The sequence below is a fragment of the Agelaius phoeniceus genome, chromosome 1 (genome assembly GCF_051311805.1).
Source record: "Agelaius phoeniceus isolate bAgePho1 chromosome 1, bAgePho1.hap1, whole genome shotgun sequence".
Classification (NCBI taxonomy): Eukaryota; Metazoa; Chordata; class Aves; order Passeriformes; family Icteridae; genus Agelaius; species Agelaius phoeniceus.
Window position 1 is genome coordinate 128,175,366 of NC_135265.1, and position 25,927 is coordinate 128,201,292.

Here is a 25,927-nt window from a genome sequence, read left to right on the forward strand (position 1 = left end):
TGGATCCCAGGTACCCAAATAAAAAAATCAAGTTATTCAGTGAATCCATCTAAGTACTGGATGCTGAGACACGCTCTTCTGGCAGCCAGCTCCAGATAATGGGTCTCATAAGCCTCCAGGGAATGTCAAACTTTCAATGCTTTACAATCACAGAAACAAACCTTTCCAGGAAAGATGGAAAGGAATTCTACTGCAGAAAAAGGATAATGAACTGAAGGCAGAAGGGACATCAAGACTGTGCTTCTATGTGTGTCATACAGAAATTAACTATACCTCTGATGATAAAATTCATGGTCTTGCCTAAATAGACATGCACTACTTTCTATAGATCATTTACACAGTCAGTTGTTTCACCAAGTATTGCTAGAGTCATTTATGCTTTAAATCAAATGTTCTTGTATTTCTTAACCAATTTAGTATTTTACAAGCACGATTGCTCATGTATTGCTAACTAAACACTATCCTTTATTTCTACTTTTTTGTTTCCTATTGGCTTTTCCAAGACTGGTCCAATACTTGGCAACATTCAGCTACTGAAGACTTTTGTGTGGTTTCATTTAATTATTCAAATTATAATTATTTATAAAATTCTTCACACCACCCTCTAAAAAACTAAAATAGGCTTTATTTGCAATATGAGCTTAGGACAGAGACTATGCAGTTGAATTAGCAGTTTTGTCAGCAAGGATGATCTGAGACTTTTCTTTTTCCCTCTCCTTCTTCAAAATGGTTGAAGACAATTTATTTAATTCCCATTGCTTTCCATGGGGCTTTAAAAAGCCCCAGAAATGCCAAAAAAGATGAGAAAATGCATCCTATACATTCAGTTGTTAAATGAACAGCAAAACCCAGCATTTGTGCTTCTACATAAACTCGACCTTCTAAATAAATTCCAACTCAAGTTTATTTTTACATATATTTAGATTTATTTGCTATACATCACTGTGAGCTTATAGGACTTGAAATCCATTACAGGATTTTTTTTTTGTTGTAATAATCAGTTGTAACTCCACAAAGACAATAATACTGCTGTGGAAGACCAAAGGGGAGAAAAGCCATTTCAATTTATTTACAGTTCCTTATTTTGTAAACATTTACTCTACACATTGTACTAAGTTCTAAGAAGGATAAAGAGATATACATAGAGACAGGAAAGCCCTGTTTTTCTATTCATATTGAGCATTAGCATATTATAGATGAAACATCTGCCCTTTCTCGTTACCATAGCAGTAAGCTGTCTTCAAATAAGTTTTTTTTTTTAACTTTCCAGAAATGTAAATATTTTGAAATATACAACTACATCTACTAAGCCAACCCATTTGGCTTTTATTCCATTTCTAGAATAATTTAAAGTGCTATAAGCAACCCGTCAATCAACACTTTTCTATAATAACAAAACTACTTTAAACATTAATTTACAAGATAATATACAATGTTTGTCTGAAATAGCTGAAATTTCAGCACAAAGTCAGTCACTGTCACACTTAACAGCAATTTTTTTGTTCTTTTTTGTTTTGGTTTTTTTTTTTTTTTGCAGAACATAGAATAAAAGCTTTGAAACAAACAGTTTTGTTGAGCTGTTATTGCCACAATGGCTTATCAAGTTTTCTACAAAAGTGGACAAGAGCTACTGGAACTGTATTCTAGCCTGTCATTTATTTTTTGAGGTCACATGACAGTAAGTTTGCATATTCCACAAGTCTACTGAATTACAATATTGTCTACCTATGATACATTATGTCATTTTAATCAGAGCTGGTGCTAATTGTAAATTTACAACATAGACCCACTCAAAAACATCACAAATTTTTTTTTCTTTGGACAGGAATAAGCTATATTCTTGGAGCTGATGTGCTACACGGCTACAACAGTATAACAGTATATATCTGACACTTTATGTTGAAGAAAGATGCATCTGTTTCTGTACTTTTAATGCCCTACTATAGCTACAAATTGTTCACTGAGTTTTGCTTGCTTTAGCCTTTTAGTTTTTTGGAACTATCATATTCTTACATTCTCTTGCTATTTCGTAAGTCTTTGCCACTTAGCTCAATATTGTCAGTATTTGTCCCAAACCTGTGGATCATTAACAGCATGTGCAAAACACTCTTTAAATACAATCAGCATGCAGCTACAACACATATTAACTGACTTTTTTCTACACATGAACAAGAAACAAGACAAGTGGCACTGTTGACTTTGGATATCTTCTAACTTCACCACGTGTGTACTGGGGTGCATTTAGAAGGAATGCTCAGCTTCTCATCCATTTGTGGCACCACTTGAATAACCCATCATTGGTCTGGACCAATCTCTGCAGTGCTGCTGCCAAATACCCACACGCAGCTTTCTCAGAGGTTCACAGAGGGCAACTTCATTCACAGACATAATTTGAATACAAAAATAATAAGCTATATTCAATGAAGCAGCCCCCTAGCAGGATTGCAGGAAAGGTGTGTGTGGGAAACCTGGGAGGCAACTGTAATACGGATAAGAAAATTTTGCAGGCCACAAGGCTCAAAGTAACTAATGTTAATTTTTAGTCCACAAGGTCAATATTTTGTAAAAGAGTCTATAGCTTAGAAAAAGTATGATAGTATATTACAGATGCAAGAGCATGAAAAACATCTGCTATTTAAAAATAATAACTAATGGCCACACTGAAAAATTAGAAAAAAAAACCAAAACAGGTAAGTAAAATACATTATATTGCTCCTAGGGATTTTTAAGCTGCACTGATTCATGTCAGGTTTGGGACAATAACCTGTAGAAATAGTGAAATACTTATTCAAAAGCCCATATTTCTATGTCTTGAATAGTGAAGTCTTCCCGCTTAGAAAGTGTGTGATTCCCAAATGTTTTACATGAATGACTTCTTCCATGGTAGAGATCACCATCAAGCCAAAGAGCAAACTCTCCTCTGCAAGACAGACAATGTATTAAAGCAAAAGACAGAGAATAAGCATTTAATCCATCAATGCATTTTCCACTCAAAATTTAGAAATGAGAAGGAATTAAAGGATTAGTTTTTAACACAAGAACCTCATGGCTGTTAATAAATTTATGCTACAAGGATTTCATTTTTTTTACTACTTATTATTAATTTGGGAATATCCCTCTTGCAGATATTCTGAAATAAGCTAACTAGAGGTTTTCAGCCTCTTCCATTTTTATTAAAGAGATGACATAACAGCACTTTCTTATCTTAAGAGAATGCTAGTAACAAATAAGGAAAACATTCTAGAAGCACATGCACCCACATGGGCAGGAAAAAGCCAGGACATGACAATGATTTCTGGAGACCCTGACATGTTTTAGGATGGCTCAGTTTCAATTCAGGCTTCTTCTGGTTACATGTAATTTTCACATTTACATCCTTCCACAATCATATTTTGTGTCCATTCTGAATACAGGAGGACACACATGCAAATCAAGCATGGAAGGCATCATAACCTTGCAGGGCTGAAACTTTATGCCACACAACGGGGAAGACAAATGTCCTGTTTAAGTTTTGTCAGCATTGGAAGCTAAACACTTCACATACTAAAGTTTCCTGGCTGGTAACTGCTGAGTCCTAAGCTACCAAACTGAAGTAAATTCCAATTTTTCTTTTCAAAGGTGTCCAGACAAATATTTTTAACAGATTCTAACTGCAACTTACCCTCCTCCGCCAAAAGCAAGAGAGTCCATGTCTCCTTTAATGAAGAACATGTTGTCTCCTGTCCATTTAAAAACCTAAGGGGGAAAAAAAAAACAAAACAAACTAGCAAGTAAAAATATCTGCACTTTTCATTTTGGCAGAAGGGAAACCAACCATCAGTAAAGACAGACTATGGGTGGGTAGAAGTCAGTTTAATGAAGCTGACACAGAAAATTCAGGAAACAGCTGCAGACAAAAATTCTCTGACATTTTATGCTAATTAAAATAAGATGATTCCAAACCAAGGTCGTTTTTGAGCATCAAAACTCCTACACAATGAAAAATACCACGGAAATATGCTTAGATTAGATGATATGCCCCTAAAAAGGATGTAGTTTATGAATTTTCAGACACGCACCTGGAAGACTTTAAACAGTAGAAAAACCTTCAGTACAATTAAAGAGTTGAATGTGCTCTTCAGGTTGAATGTGTTCTTCAGCATGCAAACACTACCAATTCACTCTGCACTTAAAGATTCCATAAAAAACTAGTGTGATGACTTTTTTTTTGGGCCATCTTGTATTATTTTTCAGATTTACAGTTAGGTTTATTCCTTAAGGATTTTAAGATCATGCACTTGGGGTGGTGGTGAGGAAGAGAGCAAAAGCATGAAAAGTCATTACTACTTACCTCAAAATCTGGAGAAAAAGTGAACATAAAGGTCTCCCCAGTGCCATAAAAGCCATCGCTCACTTTAAATGGTTCAGATGCTAATGCACCAAAAACCTGTAGCAAAAATACATCAGAGCAAGAAAAACTTCAGAGAAACAACACAGAATCCAAGAATCTCTAATGATAGTAACTGATAAATCAGATTGTAAATAATGTCAATTTGAAATTCACACTCTGAATTTCACTGCACCATGGTTCTGAACGCACTGAGAGATGGTCTTTGCCATGTCAACTTGAAAAAGCAGGATAGATGAGACACTTTTTCTTTTTTGTTATTTCAAGCATCTGGGTCAACAGACTAGACTTCAGAAATCTGGCTGTTAACTTTTCTTTGTCAAACATTTTGTAACCTTAGATTGTACTTAGTGTGTGCAGATAAGTGAACTTATATAGAGCATTTTTAGCATAAAAATCCATACTGAATTCAAATTTAGTTTCATCAATAAATATAACAAAATAGGCTGCTGAAATACATAATCCATATTTAAATAACTACATGCGTATTTTCCAGCAATGGGAACTCTTGAAATTATTTCTTAGTCCTCAAACTATTTGAGTCTCTGTATCCTAACTTCTTTTAAGGGCTCTAGTCATTCTTGGAATAACTGCAGTTCTGGTAGCTAAGCTACATTCAGGTAGCTATGACATACCTTACTTCAGATAAATATCGTTAGGCCTGATACCACATCTAGTAAATAAATATAAGTAAAAAAGATAAAAGTAAATGTAAGTTTTCATTCACAACAGATATTCCTGGAGAGGAATTAACCTCCAGTTCAAGTATCAAACAGAGCTTTGTCAAACCTAAACTATCTCAGTTCAGCCTCTATACAGGTGTCAACTTAACAGAACACTTATACTAGTGTTTATATTGGATCCTCTCAAAGATGTTACCTGTATATCTAGTCAAACACAAAACTAGTCCATTCTAACCATGTAGAAGACCTTACGTATTTTACTTAAGAGACTCTGAAGCTTTATTTCTAATTATGGAATACATTTAGCTATCAAGAATCTCAGACAGTCTCTCACATAATTCCCTACTCAATGAAGGACTGATTTTGAAGCTATTAGGTTGACTCAGTTTTGTCCAGTTGAGCTTTGAGTACCCTCAGGAATCAGGATTTGACAATCTCTCTGTGTTCTATATACATCAAGCTGACTCTTGAAAGATCACCTCTTTGCTATAAGCAACAATAAAAGAATAAGGCTTTACAGAAAAAATGCAATTTGCTTCCCAACAGTTACTCTAGTTCTTGAGAAGGGATGTCCCAGGATTTTTTCATGAGATCCAATTTTTGTGGCTCGTTGTTAGGGTGGATAACTAGAATTCCCATGTCCTAGGTTCAATCAGTCTCACACTTCTGCAGCACATACAATCTGAAGAATGATGTTTTATAAAACTAGACAGTCCTTGAAGTGGGTAACTGCATTAATCCCATTTCTAGACCACCACTTATTTAGTGACTCATGTTCAGGAATCGGGTACCAATTTCTTTTTAAATGGCTCTCAGGGCTCACTAACAGAAGCACATACCAGTAGACAGACAATCCATAACAATTGTAACAATGCAACTATAGATTTCATGGACACCTTTATTAAAGAACTTCCTAGAATTGACTGGAGGAGGCAATTTAGGTTGCTTTACATTCCAAATTCCAACTAGGTATTGCTCAACTTTTACACAATAAAGTTTGTAAAAGTTCAGTGATTTTGCCTGTTGTTTTTCTTTTGTTTTTTTGGGTTTGTTTTGTTGGTTTTTTTTTGAACAGCCATTTCCATAAAATTATTAATTGATCTGAAAAAGAAAGCAAGATTGGAAAAGGTTTTTGAATAAAAAAATCAGTAGCTTTAATGGAACATTATGAAGAGTTACAAGGTACACTTGCTCCTTACTCGACCTATTATCAAGATAATAAAAAAGCACTCTTCATAAACATGGACAAAAAAAAAACATATCTGGAGAACCTGGAGAAGCAGCCCAGGAAAGAAATTCATTCTAGTTTAAAAGAAAAGTGCCTCAACCAAGGATATGACAATTCCAGCATCTTTCATAAACATGGAAGATTCAAAGGGAACAGAACAACTAATACAAATGAGGACTGAGCAGGTATGCTCAGCAAATGTCAAGAAACTATCTGGGCATAATTCTGTCATTTTTCAAAATGGCTGAATCTCATTTAGGATCTTCTCTGAACTAGAATCTTAGAAAAGAGGCAAGTGATCTCAGAGTGTAAGGTATGAATAACCATCTGGTCTCTTAAAACACATTTTTGGAGGGCATATACAGTATTTATCTTAGCATACTGCTAGTGAACTATTCCTGGACACATTCTCCCACAAAGTACTTAAGAGGTTTTTTTTTCAGTCATGGAAAGCAGTTTTAAAGGGCAATCTGCCAGGAAGATACAGGACATTAAAAATAAATTAACCTCTTTCAAAAAAATCAATAGCTTCACAAATAAAATGAATTACTCAGACTAATTATCAAAGAGCATAGTTAGTTACTATTGTCTGCTGTTTCATGATTGTAGATCCTTGCATGAAGAGGAGAAAGGCTTTGTGCTTAATTCCCATTTGTTTTGAACAGAAAAATAGTGCAAATTAATTTTCTGCTGTCAAATGCAGACATTTTTTATTAATAACATGAGACAGAGCTACTGAAAACACCACTTCCACTACACTGGTGAAGGACTGAGCATGTAAAACTCTTCTGAACCACTCCTTCTGCATATGCTGCTCACTGAATAGATGTGGATTTCCCCCACTCTCGTGTGGAGTTCAGTGACTACTTGATCCAGAATTCCAAGGCATGCTTTCATACATATTCCTAGGTATAAAGCTGTAAGCTGAAATTCAGCAAGGTTTGTTTCACAAACAAAAAAAAAAGATCCATGAAGTCCATGTTTTGACATGGTAGCCATGACACTTTCTGAACATTCAAGCCAAGATGCTCATACACAGAAAGTAACATGAATTCCTTCAGCAACAGACAATACTACATAGTGGTGGCAAGACAGCCCCACCAGAAAAAGGACAATTTTTTCTGGGACAGATCAGGTACTAGGAAGCAGGTATATCTTACTAATTTATCCTGAGAAGCTAAAAAGTGAATTAGAGAAGTCATCAAAGTATATTTATGAGACTGATGAGTCTGCTGAGACATCTCAAGTCTATTCAATTGTTTCTGTCTTCAAGATAAAAGGTAAATGAAGAAAATATTTTTAAAGAACTTCTGGAAAAGAGTCTACTACTAGCAGAGAGTTAGAAGGGATTTTTCTTTTTAAGGGACTCCTGGGGTAGGAAACAATGAAAAAATCAGGTTGTGACTTGAATAAGAAAAGATACCCTTCATTTACTGTTTTCATACCCCCTGAATGAGACCATGCTACTGAGAATAAAAACCATGGTTACCAAACTGGGAGAGGTAAGTGAATTGAATTACTACAGATTTTATAGAGGTTCTGTGAATTTTTCATGACAGCAGTAACATGCTTCCACAAGCAAACACAGAAGTCGCAGAAAAAGAATCAAGAAGTTTCATACTGCCTGCAGTGTTCACTTGTCATGAGATTATTCAAGAGAGGATGTTTGCTATTCAAATGGTGAGATGTGAGCCACTTCCTGAAGTTCATAACCCAGTCAAAAGAAAACAGAGCACAACTACAGAGACTCAAAGAACAAGTTAATAATGTAACAAAGGCAGTACAGCTCTTGAAAGATGTTAGCTGCAGCCACAGAATATACCAAAAAACACAGCTAACAGCATTCCAACAAGACCTTCCAGAATCAGAAAGTTTTAGAGAGTGTATTTCTAATACCTTAAGTGCATAAAAAAAATTAAAATTAAATTTATTAATTGGATATTACCAGACTCTTGCATTACAACAACTAACTTATATAATTAAAGTATTTCCTAGACATGTAGTATGGTAGAGGACTGCTTAAGAGTAAGACACATTTCTAAGGAGAAAATTTGCTTGATATGCAACCTTTTAACTTGCTTGATACACATAATTTTATCTCCCATGATAGACTGAAGCATAAGCTATTCCTTTATACTTCTCAAATATTTTTCTTGATGGGTCCCCTACTGCCACACAAGTGTTTTCCTACCTGTCCATCACTGTCTTTGATAACCAACAGCACAGGTGTGTCTAATCCCATCATTGTCCGATACAAGGTCTTCAAGCTCATGCCATGCTTTGCAGTACTGTAGACAAGAGTCCATGGATAGCCAATAGTCCGTGGTGGAAGAGACTTTGTGAGCTATTAACAGGAAAATGACAACACTTTATTTGATATATGTTTTATATTTAAGAATGTATTACACGTAAATGAAAGCAGATTACATTCTGCTCAACCATTTTTACATGGCCTTAAAACCTAAGAACTAGACCTGAAGTTTCCCATGTGTATTTTCTACTTTTGGTCACTCAAGAAGGTTTCTTTTCCTACCTCTACTAGTGACCTGCAGAAGAATGATTCATCAACTAAAGAACATGTGTTTGTTATCCATATAGTTATTCTTGCATAACAATATTACATGTCCCACCAATATCTTAGCATTGAGTAAGTAGATCATTCAAGTCAGCAGACAACAGGTGAAGGGTAAATGCTGCTTGTTGCCTTGCTCTTGTGCTTTTTAATCCAAAACTTCAATTAACACATTTGTAATGAAATCACTTTGGACTGGATAGCAAGAACTGCTGTGTTTTCACTGATGTTTTCAAGAAAGAATGGAAGTAGGGCAAAGACAGACAAGAGTCTGTCTGAATACATGGTGTATTCAAAGTTAGGATTTAAAAAAAAAGCAGTATTTTAGCTATGAATCATACTCTGCTTCGACACTTAGACACACACATGTCTATGGTGCCAGATGGGATCCACCCCAGGAAACAGACAGAGCTGGCAGATATGCTCACTGAGCCACTTCCCATCGTTTACCAGTATTCCAGGATAACTGGGGATGTCCTGGTTAGCAAATGTGTGTCCAATCACAGGATAGGCTGTAGGAAGGATCCCAGGAAGTACAGGCCTGTCAGTCTGACCTCAGGGCCTGGGAAGGTCACCTTGAGTGCCATCACACAGCACATGCAGGAAAACTGGGGGATCAGGCCCAGCCAGGGTGGGTTCATAAGAACTTAGTACTTGGCAAATGTGATTTTCCTCTATGACAAGGTGACCTGCTTGCTGGATGAGGCTGTGAATATTGTCCACTTGAACTTCAGTAAAGCCTCTGACAGCACTTCTCACAGAACTCTCCTGGAGAAACTGGCTGCTGATGACTTGGACAACTGCACTGTTTGCTGGGTAAAAGACTGGCTGGATGATCAGGCCCTGAGAGTGGTAGTGAATGGAATTCAATCCACATTGTGGTCAGTCACTTGTGGTGTTCCCCAGGGCTCAGTACTGGGGCCAGTCCTGTTTAATGTCTTTACTAATGAACTGGATGAAGGGTTGAAGTGCATCCTCAGTGTGTTTGCAGACTGCAGCAAGCTGGGCAAAAGTGTCAATCTGCTGGAGGGTATGTGGGCTCTGCAGATGGATCTGGACAGGCTGGACTGATGGGCCATGGCCAACAGTATGAGGTTCAATAAGGCTAAGTGCCAGGTCCTGCAAAAGTCCCTGCAGCACTACAGGCTGGGAGAAGAGCAGCTGGAAAGAGGAAAAGTACCTGAGGGTGGCAGACAGCTGTGCATGAGATAGAGGGTGCCCAGGTGGCCAACAATGGAATCATGACTTGCCCCCCTGTACTGAGCACTGGTGAGACCACACCTTGAGTGCTGTGTGCTATTCTGGGCCCCTCACTAAAAGAAAAACATTGAAATGCTGGTGTGTGTCCAAAGAAGGGCAGCAAAGCTGGTGAAGGATCTGGAGAGGAGTGAGGGAGCTGGGATTGTTAAGCCTGGGGAAAAGGAGGCTCAGAGGGACCTCCATCACTCTCTACAACTATCTGAGAGTAGGTTGTAACAGTCAGTCTTTTCTCCCAAAACAGGACAGGAGAAAAAGTCCTCAAGTTGAGCCACTGGAAGCCTGGATTGGATATTGAGCAAAAGTTCTTCAGTGAAAGGGCTGTCAAGCATTGGAACAGGGTAGCCAGGGAAGTGGCTGAGTTACCATCCCTGTTGAAATATTTAAAGGAGGTGTAAGCCATGGCACTTAGGGAAAGGGTTTAGTGGTGGACTTGGCAGTGCTGAGGTAATAGCTGGATTCAGTGGTCTTAGCTGTCTTTTCTAATACACAGTTTATTTTCTTCTATTTATTATCACACAAGGTCTTCTTACTGGTGTGTTTTACACTACAGTTATAGCATTTGTGATACATTAATGTGCAAGAGTAAAAAATGATATATCTAAGTCCATACCTTTTCAATTTGTTCTGGCTGTAGTAATTCACTTGGATCACTAAGATTGGGCCGGAATGCTTCAGGCTCCAGGTCTGTTTTGATATTTGTTGCCTGTTGTGAATTGATATCTTCTCTTGTTGTTATCTACAAAAAGAATAGCAAGAAAATAAGTATATGCCACCCTATTAGCAGACAAGATAAAACTTTACAAGTTTAAAATCATGCAGTTATCAATTATGCAAGTCCTTCCAAAGTTTAGAAATCCAACAGATTTGATCTGATCAAGATTTTCAATCTTTCCAGTAGCAAACTGGTACACAACTATATAACAATAACTTACATGGACACCTACTGACAAGAAAGCTATGGTTTTATGCTAAAACAACAAACAGTTCTCATACACAGCTGAAGAGCTTCAAATGCTTTTCAGATTATACCTTCAAAAGTTCTTGCATTTTAATACTGACATAGCATTCTAAGTATAATTTAAAAAAGAACAGAAAGGAAAGGAATTAAAACTTCAACACAGACATTCCTTAGTACATTCCTTCTGACTCACTACTCTTTTAGAGTACTTAAGAAATTTTTCAGATATGCAGTAGACTCTGGGAAGACTGCTGCCATATATTTTGAGCAAACTATTTGAATGGAGCCTTAGGGATAGTGCTGCTCCATAAGATGATCTGCTGAAGTACTTATGGGAATCAAAGAAGAAAGAATTGAGATGGTGGGGTGGGAAAGCAGCAATAATACTTAAGTTGCATAGTGAGCACTGAGGTCTGGCAAAGACACACTATGCAGGGTCCTGCAGTAATTTAAAATACCTGACCTACATATCTACCCTACTGAGTGGAGATGGCAGAGGCCACAAAATTCCTCATCAGATGTAGCTCACAACAGCTTCTTACTCCAGCCAACACACTGGCACTTCCCAGTTCAAGTGCCATGTCTCGATAACTAGAATAGCTGCGATCCAAACAGATTTCCACCTATAAATTCAGCTGCAGGGATACTTAAAACTTTCTAGGAACAGTGAAATTCGACAGAGGAGTAGGACAAAGTGAGGAAGTTAGTAAGATAAACCACTGCAGCAAGACTTACTAAAATGTTGAGAGAAAAAAGAAATCTTAACAAGATTAAGTGCATCTGAAAAATTTATTGGCCTAAACCAGGTTTCACTGAAAGCCAGACTATCCAAATTAAATCCTGAATCCTGAAAATTTCAAGAAAATACCTGCCAAATCCAGTTTGTCACATCCCTCATACTGTAAACATACAGGACACGACTGCGATATTTCACAGTATCACCATGGTAAACTTTGCCAACTTTTTGTGAACTTCCTTAGTTAATTAAAAAAAGGCAAATCAAAGAAAACTCTGAAATACAGATAGGAATATTTAAACAAATACAGCCACCTGAGCCAAAAAAAAAAGGACACCCCTTTAATCTCCCTCAAAACTACAAAAAAGGTTCTTATCACAAACCGTTATTTAAAAAATCGGCTTATAAAACCAATGTATCAAAGTATATTAATACAGTAACTCAATGACAGTATTAATTCCAAACCCAAGAAAAGTTGCACTTAAACTGAGTTACAAGCAAGAAAAAAGCTGAAGCTTTCCTTTTTTCAATGGAAGGTAACAAGAACTTCCAACATAGACTAAGCAGTAATTTCCATATGACAACAAAAAGTGCAGTTATCCAAGAGAGTACATGTACAAAAAGATGATCTGCATGCTGCTTTACAGAGTGCTATCTCTAAAATGTTATTTCATATTCCAAGTATTTTCCAGCTTAAATGCCTGTCATCCATCATATTACTGCTTCAGGTCCACAGAAGTTCAGCATTGTCCAACTGTAGAGCAGGGAGCTTTTTTCCCCTTTTCATTCTTTAATTTTCACTAAAGACCACCATGCAAAACATGAATCATTTGGATTCAAGTGGTGTGGCGAACTGAGTTTTTTGGTTAAGAGTTGTTGGTGATTGGTGTATTTTTTGATGGATTTTTTTTTCTGTTTTATTATCATTAAAGTAAAGCAGCTTTCTTCTAGGAAGAAGACTGCTTTGTAGAAGCAGTCAAAGAGTGTCTGTTCAAAAGAATCTGAGAGAAAGCACCCTAATTTCAAAATTTTTAGATTTATTTCCTACCAAAGTTGGACAGAGCAGACTGAGCTATAGTCAGATTTCAGGGGCTTCCATGATTGATAAATGTCACACAGGCTACGCTACATTTGAGAGCACAACTCTCAAATGGCCTCAGAGCAGAGTTTATAGGCTACAGCCCATCACATCAGATTCAGATTTTTCTAGTCAGCCTAAACCATGAGTTTGGGCATATCAGGTATTTGGAAAGAAAGGTATTTGGAAAGAGCTCCTACACTTCCAGAACATTAATACAGGGATTCTCCACCACCACTGGCCAAAAACAGAATAGTTCTGTTCTCAAGCGAGAATAATTTTTTTTTTGCAAGATTTTTGATTTTCCTCTAACAGTGCAGCTTTTGGATTCAAGGTTCATGCTCATTATTGATCTATGTAACTGTACTACTTACAAAACATTTTAAAGCAATTAATTTTGGATTATCAAACAAACAGAAATATCAGAGCTAAGAAATGTTTGCTTATTAATATGTAAAATGTTTGCTTATTAATATGTAAAAAAAGCCAAGATCAAAGAAATAAAAAAATACAGAAGAAAAATTTTACACTTTCAGCAGCCAAGTACTAGAGAAAAACTAAATACTCAATGCTTCTAAGGAAATTGAAGCTATGCTTTCAATCAGTAAGGCATGTATAATGTGCACAGCAGCTAACAATTTTATAACTCTCAAAAAATTATGGAACACCTAAAGAGAATGCAAATATCAGTTTCAATCCATAGCCACAGACCTTCAAAAATCCAAAGTGATTTCAAAGTAGTGTTTGTGTGTATGTGTATGACCTTTGCCATGTTGAACTGCCTCAGTTACCTGCTTTTATAATGGGAAAAATACTTACCTATTTCACAGAAGTTGTGAAGCTTCATACTTGCCATATACTGTGAGATTCTTGATGAAAGATTCCTATATAAAATTAAACACCCATGCAAGCAGGTTTTGATTCTTCACCTGTTTTGCATTCTTTTTAGGGAAGCTTCTAACACAACACACCAGTCTAAAGTAGAAGTTAAAACACAACACTGCAAGTCAAGTAGCACTGAAAACAAATTTTCAAATTCTAACAGAAAATTCCAGTGTGAAAAAGGTGGAAGTAGTAATTCCATCATAAAATTACTGATTCCATCATAGAATTGCACAATTAAATACATCCAAAACAAAGGAATTTTCTGCTGGATTCTTGTAGTGCTGTAGACAAGACAAACCCACTGAGTGCAGGAATTGCCCTGATCCAAGACACTACAAAGAAAGATGTTTTAGTATCTGGAGATGGGGTTTAAACTACTGAAGAGGGCACCTGGAGACGTCTGCAGAGTGTGCGCAGTTCTTCGCTATTTAGAGCATCGATCCTGCGGTGATACTCAGCCACTGACACTACCTGAATATGGAGACAGGAAGACAATAATTCCACTGACAGTTGAAGAAAAGTAAATAGGTATGAAAGAAAAAACTGGAGGAGAGTAATGAAGGGAAAGTGTGCAATGACAACAAACAAACAAGAAGGGCCAAAAAATGTTTGTTTCTGCAAGGACAATGCACATGTAGGTGATTTTAGACATATGAGTAAACACAGCAAGATTACAAAATAAACACTAAGGGCACTAGCAGTCAGATATCTCACTGATCTAGGATGAATAAAGAACTGATATGAGTACATAAAGTTTCCAGTATCAGGATGCTAAATGAAAGTCAATCTGAGTTACATGCCTTAACCCAAACTCTTCAGCCCAAGGTCCTCTCAAACATTCTTTACACTCAGATTAATGAACCTTGTGAACCTGGTTTGCTTTCCTAGATGAAGACTAGAAGCAAATCTCAGGCTTCTCAGTAAGCTCTAACTCTTGTGTCTGGCAGTGAAGATAAAGACAATGTAGCAAGATTACTGTTTAATAACATCCCAATACCACCCGACAATTTCTTTATCCTGGACTTTCTATTCCCCTCCAAAGCTTCCGGAGTTGCTCATCTGTCAACACATTCACTTCAAATGGCATCTCCACTTTGGCAGGAGGTGTACAGCCAGAAAGTCTTTAGTCAGAAAGCTCTAGAACATGCTGCTCAGGTGCAACAAGCTGGCTAAAGGACTACAACAGTCATTTTGATGTAACTAGAGCAAATAATGTGATTTTGAGAACAACTCAAAATCATCATTGGTATGAAAGCATCTTTAAACAGCTGGTGAAGAGATTAAATGGATGTCCCATGTAGTAAGAGCATATTAAAAACTTCTAGAGCCTACCACAGTGCAAAGGAAGACAACCACAAGTCCAGCAGCTCCCCATCTACCTGTCCCTACTACAAGGAGTTTGGCCAGATACTCGCCACTGTCCTGAGTACAGAGCCCACAGTCATGCATGACTGGCTCTTGAGCAGCGATGGTTCACTCTACCCCATGCAACTGCAAGGCAAGGAAAAAGGAATACTTGTGACATCCAGCTTTAGTACTGAATAATCTGTCATTACTAGCACTCAATTTATCTCCATTATTTTTCTACTGTTCTCTCAAAACAGATAACAAATATTGTTGTAAATTGCACTGGCTTGTGCATTCTCAGAGTCACATAGCTGTATGTAAAGCTTTAGCAATATTCCACTCAAACATGTGACAGTGTAGTTTTATCCTTTTATTTGCTCTGACACCTCATTGCAAATTTACACTGTTTACACCAGCAACTTATGAACATAATCCTGAAAGCAATAATGTGAGGACCCTTTAGCCTTACTGCTTCTTTAAGCTACACCCTACCACATGAGAGGCAATAGGTAACTTACAATAGGCTGTATATGTGTGGCTACTCAAGGAGATTCTTGAGGAAAAAAATCTCAAAATCTCTGACACCATTATACAGTTGTTGTTTCACATAGTGGAAATGAGACAGTTTTATGGGCACTGCCATCTTGCCTTCAACCTCTCAAATGCATACTTGTCATCATCTTGCATCTGTGAATTGCTTATCAGCTTTTTAACTCAGAGATCGACCTTTTGGTATGCCATGGAGATGCCTTATTTTTCTTGCTTGAGAGAAACATGAATACCTATTCATGTGTGTACAATATAATAGCTTCTTGGCATGCTGAATCTGTTGCACACTGTCACATTCCATTTGTTTTGAGAACAAAAACCTGCATAATGGCAGATCACTGGTATGCAATGACAAACATCATAAATAGCATGTCACAGAATGTCAAACTAGCCACTGGAAAATTAAAGGAAAAGAACCCACACTCTCAAACCCAGAGCTTATTTTAAGTATAGAGTCCATACTAAGCATGCAGTTCATACTAAGTTCTGCGAGTAAACCTTGAGACACTGTCTCAAGTTTATCCACTCATCACTGAACTAGGCTTCAAATGATTATGTTAAGATACTTCAACCTTTGAGATGCAGCACCTGGCCTTCCATATAATGCCTGTGGTTTAGGCCAACATGCTTTATTCTTGCTATGCAGTGGAAAAAACGATATACTTCTTGATTAAATAAGCTACAGAATCTTAAAATCACATATGTCTAAGCTTACTAGCAACTACCTTCAACTTCACTCAGGAACGGAGATATATCTTGCAAACAGACAACATTTTGTTGCTGCCAGGCTCAAGAGCACTGCTTTGAAATGTTAGTAGAAACATTAGAAGTTTATTCTTCCTTATAAGCTGGTTTAATTCATAGACTGCTTATGCTATTTCCTCTTCCATCAAGATTTCCTCATGTTCCTTCCTTGCAATCTTCTAGTCTACTTCACCTAGCTAAATAAACCAGAATTTTCTTCCATCTTCTGCCCCACTCCCTGCCCCTCACCAGCTGTCTGTTTTCCTATTATTCTAGGACCTACTTCTACCTCATTCTACTTTGAACTTTGATTCTCAAACAGTACTCAAGCTCTGATTCTACTACAGAATGTAGTCTTTCATACTGTATGAGAAATACCTAGAAAGCAAGACATTTCATAGGTAGATGAAGGTAGGTACAGATCCATATTCATCATACTGGACTGTAGTTTTCAATACAAAATACTCCTTTGTGATAAAATTCTTCCACTAAAATAATTAGTTTAAGGTCTACCTCTATGACTTTGCTATGTGCTTTACTTACTATGCTCTCCTAACTATGCCATCTCAGCATCCAGTTTCCTGAATAACCAAAGGTAAATTTTGAGTATCAGGAAATGTTCCTGAAGGGCGCTTTGTTCTCTCTCTAGTTTTTTCTGCTTTAAAAAGAATGTAGGAGAAGAGAAAACCAACTAAACCTCTTATAGTTAATCTGGGCACTGGTTGGAATAGAGCAAAACAAGTAATGTGTATAGCCTGAATTATTAGTGCATTTCAGGGCAAAAAGGGCTCTGAAACTGTCTATTGCAGATGATACAACACTGGGAAGAGCTGCTGACTCCCTCAAAGAGATGGAGGCCCTACAGAGAGACCTGAGCAAATCAAAAGACTGGGCAATCATCAACCACATGCAGTTCAACAAGGGACAGTGCTGAATTCTACTCCTGGGATGCAGCAACCCTGGATGTATGTACAGACTGGGGATTGAGATGCTGGAAAGCAATGCCATGGAAAGGGACCTGGGGCTCCTGGTCAATGGCATGTTGAACATGAGCCAGCAGTGCCCTGGCAGCCAGGAGGGCCAAGTGTGTCCTAGGGGGCATCAGGAACAGCATCACCAGCCAGGCAAGGGAGGGGATTGTCCTGCTCTGCTCTGGGAGGCCTCACCTTGAGTGCTGGAGGCAGTTTTGGGTGCCACAAGAAAAAAGAGATAGAAAACTATCAGAGAGTGCCCAAAGGAGGGCAACAAAGATGGTGAAAGAGCTTGAGGGGAAACTCTTTGAAGAGAGGCTGAGGTCACTTGGTCTGTTCAGCCAGGAGACCTTGCTGCAGTTGCAACTTCCTCATGAGGGGAAGAAGAGGGGCAGGCACAGATCCCTGCTCTGTGGTGAGCAGTGACAGGAGCCAAGGGAATGTCCTGAAGCTGTAACAGGGGAGGTTTTAGTTTGGGTATTGGAAAAAGGTGGGTATCAGAAGGTGGTTGGACACTGGAACAGGCTCCCCAGGGAACTGGTCACAGCACCAGCCTGACAGAGTTCAAGAAGTGTTTGGACAATGCTCTTGGGCACATGGTGTGAATTTTGGGGATGGTGCTGTGCAGGGCCAGGAGCTGGAGTGGATGATCCTTGTGGGTCCTTTCCAACTCAGCTTATTCTGTGATTCCAAGTTTGAAAAGACATGGAATATATCCTTAGAGATCTAATACTACCTGCTGTATTCATATTGGCAACATTGGTGAAAAAATACAGGATGAATTGTACGACTCGTGGCATGACTCTTTAACCTTTTTAACCTCTCCACACTATATATAAGTGAGTTAACCACTTAGCAAAACACCCAGCAGTTTTAATATTTAATGCAATAAGTTGAGGGTTGGCATCCTAATGATTCAAACAATCAAGAAGCCAAGGATTCTTCTTCTGGAGAAACTCATGTTTCTAAACTTTGTTTTTCTGAAAATATCTCAAAAGTATCTAGTTTGACAAGCTATGCTTGCCACTTGCAGTGAATGAAAATGAAGACAAAATTCCAAATATGGAACATTTCTTGTCCTTCAACAACACACGTGAAAATGCAGTTAAATTTTTTTAATGTTTGATCAACCTCTTCAGCCACTGGTCATATCATCCTGCTACTGGCAGATGTAAAAAAAGCTTTTTACACCAGTTAGGGTTTCCTCAGTTTAACAAAGCCGCAAGTGACACCCCCCACCCCCGCTGCCCCCCCATGCCTGTTTGCTAACAGGGAGCAGCTTTCATTGCTGCCCTCAAAACAAACACAGCCAAACGTTCAGAGCTAACAAGTAGCTGAAACTGTCTCCACCGAGAATGGGAGGGTCTTATCAGAGCTGAACAGTGCTTCTGGAAGTAAGAACAGATAAAGCTTAACAGCATAAACGGCTCTGAAACGTAAGTTATCAGTAACCTTGTTACCAACTCAGAATATGAAATTAAAAAAAAAAGGCATTAAGAAAGAACACAAGCTGAACAATTTCACTTTGAATCTTAATACATAATACTGAATCTTAATACATAGTTGTAAACTTGGCTGAACTGTAAACTTCATGAACATTAATTCTTGTGATTCAAAAATATTTCAGGATATTTAATTGAAGAAAAAAAACCCCAATGTAGCTTTATTAGGCCACTTACAAAGTTACTTTAGAATACCTTCCAATAAAAAGGTGCCTATGCAAACTGAATGCTGCTCTGAATATTTTAAGAGAAAACACTAACTTTATTTTTCAGACAAATTTAGTTTCCTCCCATAAATATTAGACTGCTGGAGAGAAGACACTATTGAAGAAGCACTCTGCTCCATCATATCAAATATGATTATTTGGGATATTTTGATTACATCACAAAAATGCATTAATTCATGGGTCATACTGCACCCATGAAAGGGTGCAGATGTACACCAGATGTACACCAGATGTAAGGTATCATTTGAAGAAAACCCAAACCTTAAGACTAATTTAATTTGATTAATTTTTAAAGCATGTGGCTGCAAAGCTATTAATTTTCTGGTTTGTGTGGTATTCAGTCAATTCAACTCCCTGTCACTCTACTGGTGACAAAGAAGGGAAGGGATGACAGCTGGCCATTTTATGCAGAGAAGGACCATAGAATGACAGCAGTCTCCTGGTTTGGCTGTCACCATGGTTCTTTCTCTCAGTATTTTAAAAGCTGTCCCTCTTCAAACTGTTGTGCACAGTGAGGTGTTTTCCAGAGCAGGGACAGAAATGCTGAGTAGGTCACATGACAGCAGCATTTTCCCTGTGACCAGTATTGTCCCTGTTAAATATCTGCCTCCAAGCGCTCTAAGCCCACAGCAACTGTACCAGTAATTAACATTTACTGAAGATAAACCGAACTATCTGCAATAACCAGAATAAATGAACTTGAAAAGAATGCAGTCAAAGCCTGAAGCACACAAAGTGTTACATCAAGCCTGTAGACCTTAATAACAAGCTATTTTTTTTTAAGATGGGAGAAAACACTTGTATGAGAGATATGGTAATGCCAGCAAGATAACTAAATTTAGCATGCGAAACATTAAACAGTTTAGGAGGTTTGTGCAAAGAACTAAGAATTAGATTTAAGAAAATTACTTTCTTAAAGAGGCAGGCCAGAAAACTTTACTTATTTTGTCCTAATAAAAAAAGATCTGTAGCAATATGACCAATAAAACCCAGCTCCCTTGCAAAACTACTTAAGGAAGTTTCAGCACTTGCAAGCAGAGAAACCAGAGGTTCAGCTGCTGAAACCACAGCACCTGGTGCTTGAGTGCAAGCTGCCATTACAGTAGAAGGCAGAATGAGCAAGGTTACATCTCAGCTCTGATACTGCCCTGCAAAGATCCTCTCAGGTATGACAAGAAAGCATTACACAGGCATAGAAATAACTGAATCACAGCCCAGCATGAAAATATCTGTCTCCTGCTTTAAGCAGAAAAAAGTCAATTAAGGACCAACTTCAGATTCCACAGATCTTTAAAGCCCTACAGGAAAAATATAAGTCTTTACTACTCATTTACTTTCTTTTAACTTATAAACAACCTTTTCAAAAACTCCTCTGCTACTCTACCTCTACCTTGCTGAAGTAGACTAATATTTCATAATTATTAAAAATGCAAAGAATGTGACATCCAATAATTCAATGGAAGAAATATAGTAATTGAATAGTTCAGGTTGGAACAGATCTTACAGATCATACAGCTCCAATCCCTCCCCAGTCATGGGCAGGGAACCTTCCACTATACCAGGTTACTCAAAGCCCCATCCAGCCTGGCACTGAACACTTCCAGATAGGAGAATTCCACAAATCCTTGAGAAATCTATTCCAGTGCCTCATCACCCTCATATCGAAAAATTTCTTCATAGCATCTAATCTAGACCTTTCCTCCTTCAGATTAAGGCCATTCCCCTTTGTACTATCACAACATGCCCTTGGGAAAAGACCCCTCCAGCCCTCTTACTAGAGAGCCCCTGTAGGCTTTGCAAGGTGCCATAATAAGGTCTCTCCAGAGCTTCTCTCCTCCAGGCTGAACAGTCCCAACTCTCTCAACCTATCTCCATAGCAGAGGTGTCCAGCTGATACCAAAACAACAGCCCTTGGATCAACCCAGTGGCCCTCCTCCAGACTTGCTCCAAGAGGCCTGCATGAGACCATGCAGTCATGGCAAAAGCACAAACATGATGCATAACCCCCCAAATTACCTAGGACAACAGGTACAGCAAATATCTGTCAAGGAAAGGTTCCAGGCCAAATGACCTGTATAAGAAAGTACTGAATTTCACTCTGCATTTTTATTACTAAAAATATATAATTAATTCACTCAATTACTTTAAAACTTTATATGGAAAACTGATTTTAAAAATATTTCAGTAGTATTACTGAATTGATGCAACCATGCAATTCTGACACGTACACAGAAGAACTAAATTCTCATCTTTCACATGCAAGCCCCTATTACTATACCTTCCTAATTGTCAAAGAAATACAGGCATTAGCTTACCAAATAAAGTTAACCAATAACTCAAAATGTCAGAAGTTGTGCAGGTGTCAAACAATTCAACCTACTAAAACCAACATTTTAATTCTCTTTGCACACTAATAACTTGAGAACATAAAAGCCAAGATCAGTTTTCATTGGTTTTGTCCCCTTTGGCTATACTGCCTATCCAAGCTGTGCAAAGCACAGACAAGCATTCCCAAAGATGGCAATCCACCTTTTGTTCCCTTGCATTGTGTGATGTCTTTTGTCTGAAATGCTTTAACAGGAAGAACCATTGCCTGCATTTTTGACATTCTAGAAACTTACTGGCATCTCTTGTATTGCCACAAAAGAAAGCAACACAGTAAATACCAAACATTTCCTAAAACATGGGAAGCTGACATTACCAGCTTTTTAAAGGAGGAGCATAATACACCACTAAGTTGCCAAAATTTTGATTTCTTACCCTGGGAAAGTACCAAATCCCTTCAAATGCACAGCTCAAATTAATAGTATCATCAGGAAAGCAACAAAGGCCTTACTGGTTAATAATCTAGGGCAACTTAGTTGCTTCAAGCTAGCATTTCTGTTTTATTGTATCACTTAATTTAGCCCAGTAACTGTTACTTCATGTCAGATGAGACTTCATCCAAATTCAGAACCACCACTAATAAGAGATTCAGTCAGAAACCTGGACACTTTGTATGCTGGCAGTCTCCTTAATATTCTTTCCACAGGTCTTGCATAACAGAAATAATTATATGAATACTCTTTCCTTTCTGTAAAAAGATTACACTTGCACATTAGGTTTATGAACATTCATTGAAGAAAAAACCCAGCTTGAAGAATAGAGCTTGTCTTATCAACATAGCAACATTTTAAAAATATCCCCATATGTAGGTACTACTGTAACTCTTTTTCCAATTTGACTTTTTACATGTTAAAATAGCCTCTTCTCTACCTCTCCCACAGCAAAGTTGATCCTTATTTTCACAGTTTTCTTTAGTTCAAACAGTCCTTAAAAGCTGGTAAGTATTGTTTTTATAACATAGACTCTGGCTAAAGTGCAGTATTGGTCCTAAGGGAAACAATTATAACAAAGGATGCTATTACTTTTTAAAATATCTGTGCAAGTTATATTTATATATCTGTGTATCTAGATACATGTTAAAAACCACAGTCTTTGTAAACTGAACTTCTGATAGTTTTTACACTGCTACAGGGTATGCTAGAATAACATTTCAATTCATTTAGGTATTATATCTCCTTTCTACTCCACTACCACAGAGGAAAGTTAAAGAGACTATTACTTCAAAAATGTGTTATTTAGGAACACACATTTTATAGAACCATTTGTTACAACAAGTCAATTTCATATTTTGCAGGTATCCTGGGTAAAAATAAATATAAAAACAATACATAAAAGATAAAGAATAAAAACATGTTAATAAATTTAAAAAAACAAACTAACTAACCAAAACCAACTCAACAGCACTCTTAAAGTATGTTTCAAAACCCACTAAGATGTAATTCTTAAGAATTAGACTCTCCTGTCATAAACAGAGTCTAAATGAAAACTATCTTCCAAATTTACCAGAGGGTAAAAGCACAGTATATTGTCAAGATCACTACTTCCCTATCTTCAAGCTGTTGTTTCGCAGGTCTCACTGAAAACCTTTTCCTTTAGAATTTACTACGTATTAAACAGTACTACAAAAATTCTGTTTGGGGAAAACAACACTGAAAAATCCCAGTTCCTTTCATATATCTAATAAACTGCAAAGCCAGTGTTTTTGCTTCCTCCCCTTCACTATAAACATGAGAATGGGACAACGGGGGACTCATGTCCATGAATTTAGAAGTATTACCAGACCTTTATATGGTTGACTGACTTCTGAGAAAGTCATGGTAAGTCAGGAAATTTACACTTTTCTAATTGTATGCCCATGCAAACTCTTGTTCTTGGTACCTAGGCATAAAGCACATTTTTTGTGAAAAAATGCATTACTCCAAGGGAAAAGAAAGGGGAACAAAACCACCTTAAAACTGCTGAACTCCTTAATGCTCAAAGTAGTTTCTATTATTTACTTCAAATGAAATATCAGTAATTAGATTCTATTTCAAAGATAATGAAAATTTGTGACTTAGCATCCTGTTTACATATTCAAAATTTAAACTTCCAGAAACTGTCTCTGCACCACAACATGTAAAGACTGCAATAACAGACATGAACATACTACACTAAAAATTACCAGAGTGCATTTACGATTAACTGGCTGGTGCTTTCTTCCCTTCTTCCCATACCAGAGACGAGACATTTCCCTTCTAAAAATAAAACACAGCTAAAAAAAGAAATGAAACAAAACCCACGGTTCCAGGCTGTTTGAAAGCATTCTCTGTACCTGCTGTCAGCTCCAGGCACAGGCAGAGCCCCACGACGCCGTCACAGCAGAGTTTGCTGGACGCTCACATTTGACTGACAAGGCAGGCAGCAAATGAGCGAGTGTGCAGCAGGGGATGTATCGCAAATGATGACGATACACGAGGAGGAAGGCTTCCTGTGCTCAAGCGTGGTTGCAGAGCACTAGTTTGTTAAAAGGCCAAAGTATTTAAAGACACAGAGCTGAATTGTTTGTACACAATATTGAAGAACTCAAAAATAATACCAAAGAACTGCTTGCAATATTTGGCTATAAGGCAATTGCTTATAAACAATTTCTAATGGTAAAGTGTTTGCATTCAATATTAAACTAATAGTTTGTCTTCTTTGTGCTGACAACCTTACATAAACCCTGTAAGTAATTTCTGAGAGTCCAGAACCAGTTAGAAGAGTGGTCAGTGAAGATTTAAAATATTATTTTTAAAAAGGGGGGTTTAAAGCATTTGGAAACTGCTAGCCTTGCAGCCTTTTCAGTTTGTAAGCTACAAGAAGAAAATTAATCCTTTTGTCTATAAGTTAAATTTGCTGTATGGGTTAAATGGTAGTCCCAGCACAAAAGTATTTTTGGAATCATGATTACTTTTTCTCTTAAGGAAGGATGTTTATTTAAACAGGCATGTGCAATTCGAAAAAGCATGACAACCCTGTAAGAATCTCCTTGCAGTAGCACTTGCGGTCTTTCTACCCCACACACAAAATGAAATACCTCCCTTCCCCCTGCAACATCCCCCAAAACAAACAACAACAACCAAAATAAGCTCCACATCACCCATGCTCCAGGTTCTGTGGGAAACTATTAAATAGGTCAGGGCAGCAACAGAACAACATTAAATCATTGCTCACTCAGGCTGTTGTGCTGTGATGTAAAAGCCAAGACATCCAAGCAGAGAAAACCAGAACCAAAACTTGTATTTTACTGCAAATGATGTATTGGAACACCGCACCTTGCACTACTGTCTAACATTCAGATGTTTCTTTTCAGTGAAACCTTTTATGGGAGCTGGCATCTCTAAAAGCAAATTTGTTCTTACTTATCAGAAGCATTAAGGTGGCAAGTAAAAACATTGTTATCATTGAACACTGAAGGTGGGATTTAGGAAATTCAAATATGCAACAATGACTTGACTAAATATATAGTCAAATGGTGTATGATTCCAATAATAAGCCATATGTCTATTTATGTGCTTGAGTTTTTTTTGTTGGGTTTAATTTTCAAATACTAAGTGAACTAATAATGAGGGTTGAAACAAGAACAAAAACCAGACACCCTTAAAACTGTTTCAAATGAGAATTATCAGCAATATAAAAATACAATACAAGCTACAGACATCACCCCCTTCTCTGCCAAGTATGGGAAATCTTAAAGGAATGGAGAATATGCAGCAAAAGTATTTCAAACTTTCTCTGGAAATGAAACTTTTAAGGCTGAAAGCAAAAGTTAGTAATACAACTAACTCTTCCATAGCCTACTTTATCAGTCATCTGTTCCCTGCCCTTCAAGAAAAAAAAAATTCTTCCCTAACACAAGCCAACACATTGTTTCTGGGAAGGAAGAAAAGAAGCTGTATAATTGAATCCTTTTTCATCCTGCAACACTTAATCTTAAACAATTCTAACAATTGCTTACAAGTTTAAAGCTTCTCTCTGAATAAAAATGACTTTTCTCATAGCTTCTCAAAAGGATTTTAAAAACATGCTCAAAAGAAAAGTAAGCAATACAATTCTGTTCGATCTGACAACTCACTTTTTCACTGAATTAGAGCTGCAATTTTCATGGGAATGAATGCACAAGTAACTTTATGAGACCCCCTGACAGTGTTTTGCTGCTCAGCCCTGCAGCAGCAGCAGCTGCCCCTAGGAGGTGGCAGCTGCCCTCAGCTGGGAGCATCTGCTGCAGAGGGAGGGCAGCAGAACCTGAGCAGCACCGAGACACAGAGCACCCAGGGAAGAGGCAAACTTGTCACTCGTGACACATCTCCACCCCAGCCACAGAGAGAAGCCCACACAAGAAATCTGACCTCAGCAGCAACACTTAAAGATTAATAAACTGCACTTTTATTTTTTCA

General features: G+C 37.6%; 1 protein-coding gene across 14 annotated transcripts in view; it reads right to left on the reverse strand.

The window, feature by feature from the left end:
* Positions 1–902: 902 nt before the first annotated feature.
* The window catches only part of OXR1 (oxidation resistance 1), a 355,773-nt gene continuing 330,748 nt past the window's right edge, over positions 903–25,927 (reverse strand). For 12 of the 14 annotated variants that reach the window (XM_077186970.1, XM_077186973.1, XM_077186980.1 and 9 more), the window contains 6 exons: positions 14,178–14,258; positions 10,741–10,866; positions 8,490–8,642; positions 4,331–4,426; positions 3,662–3,735; positions 903–2,920 (listed from right to left, as the gene is read on the reverse strand). In XM_077186970.1, the coding sequence (XP_077043085.1) occupies positions 2,785–2,920; positions 3,662–3,735; positions 4,331–4,426; positions 8,490–8,642; positions 10,741–10,866; positions 14,178–14,258 (666 nt within the window). In that variant the 3' untranslated portion in view covers positions 903–2,784. Of the gene's footprint in view, positions 2,921–3,661; positions 3,736–4,330; positions 4,427–8,489; positions 8,643–10,740; positions 10,867–14,177; positions 14,259–23,673; positions 23,755–25,927 lie in introns of those variants that run through there. The other 2 variants (XM_077187023.1, XM_077186984.1) reach the window with 2 other exon arrangements.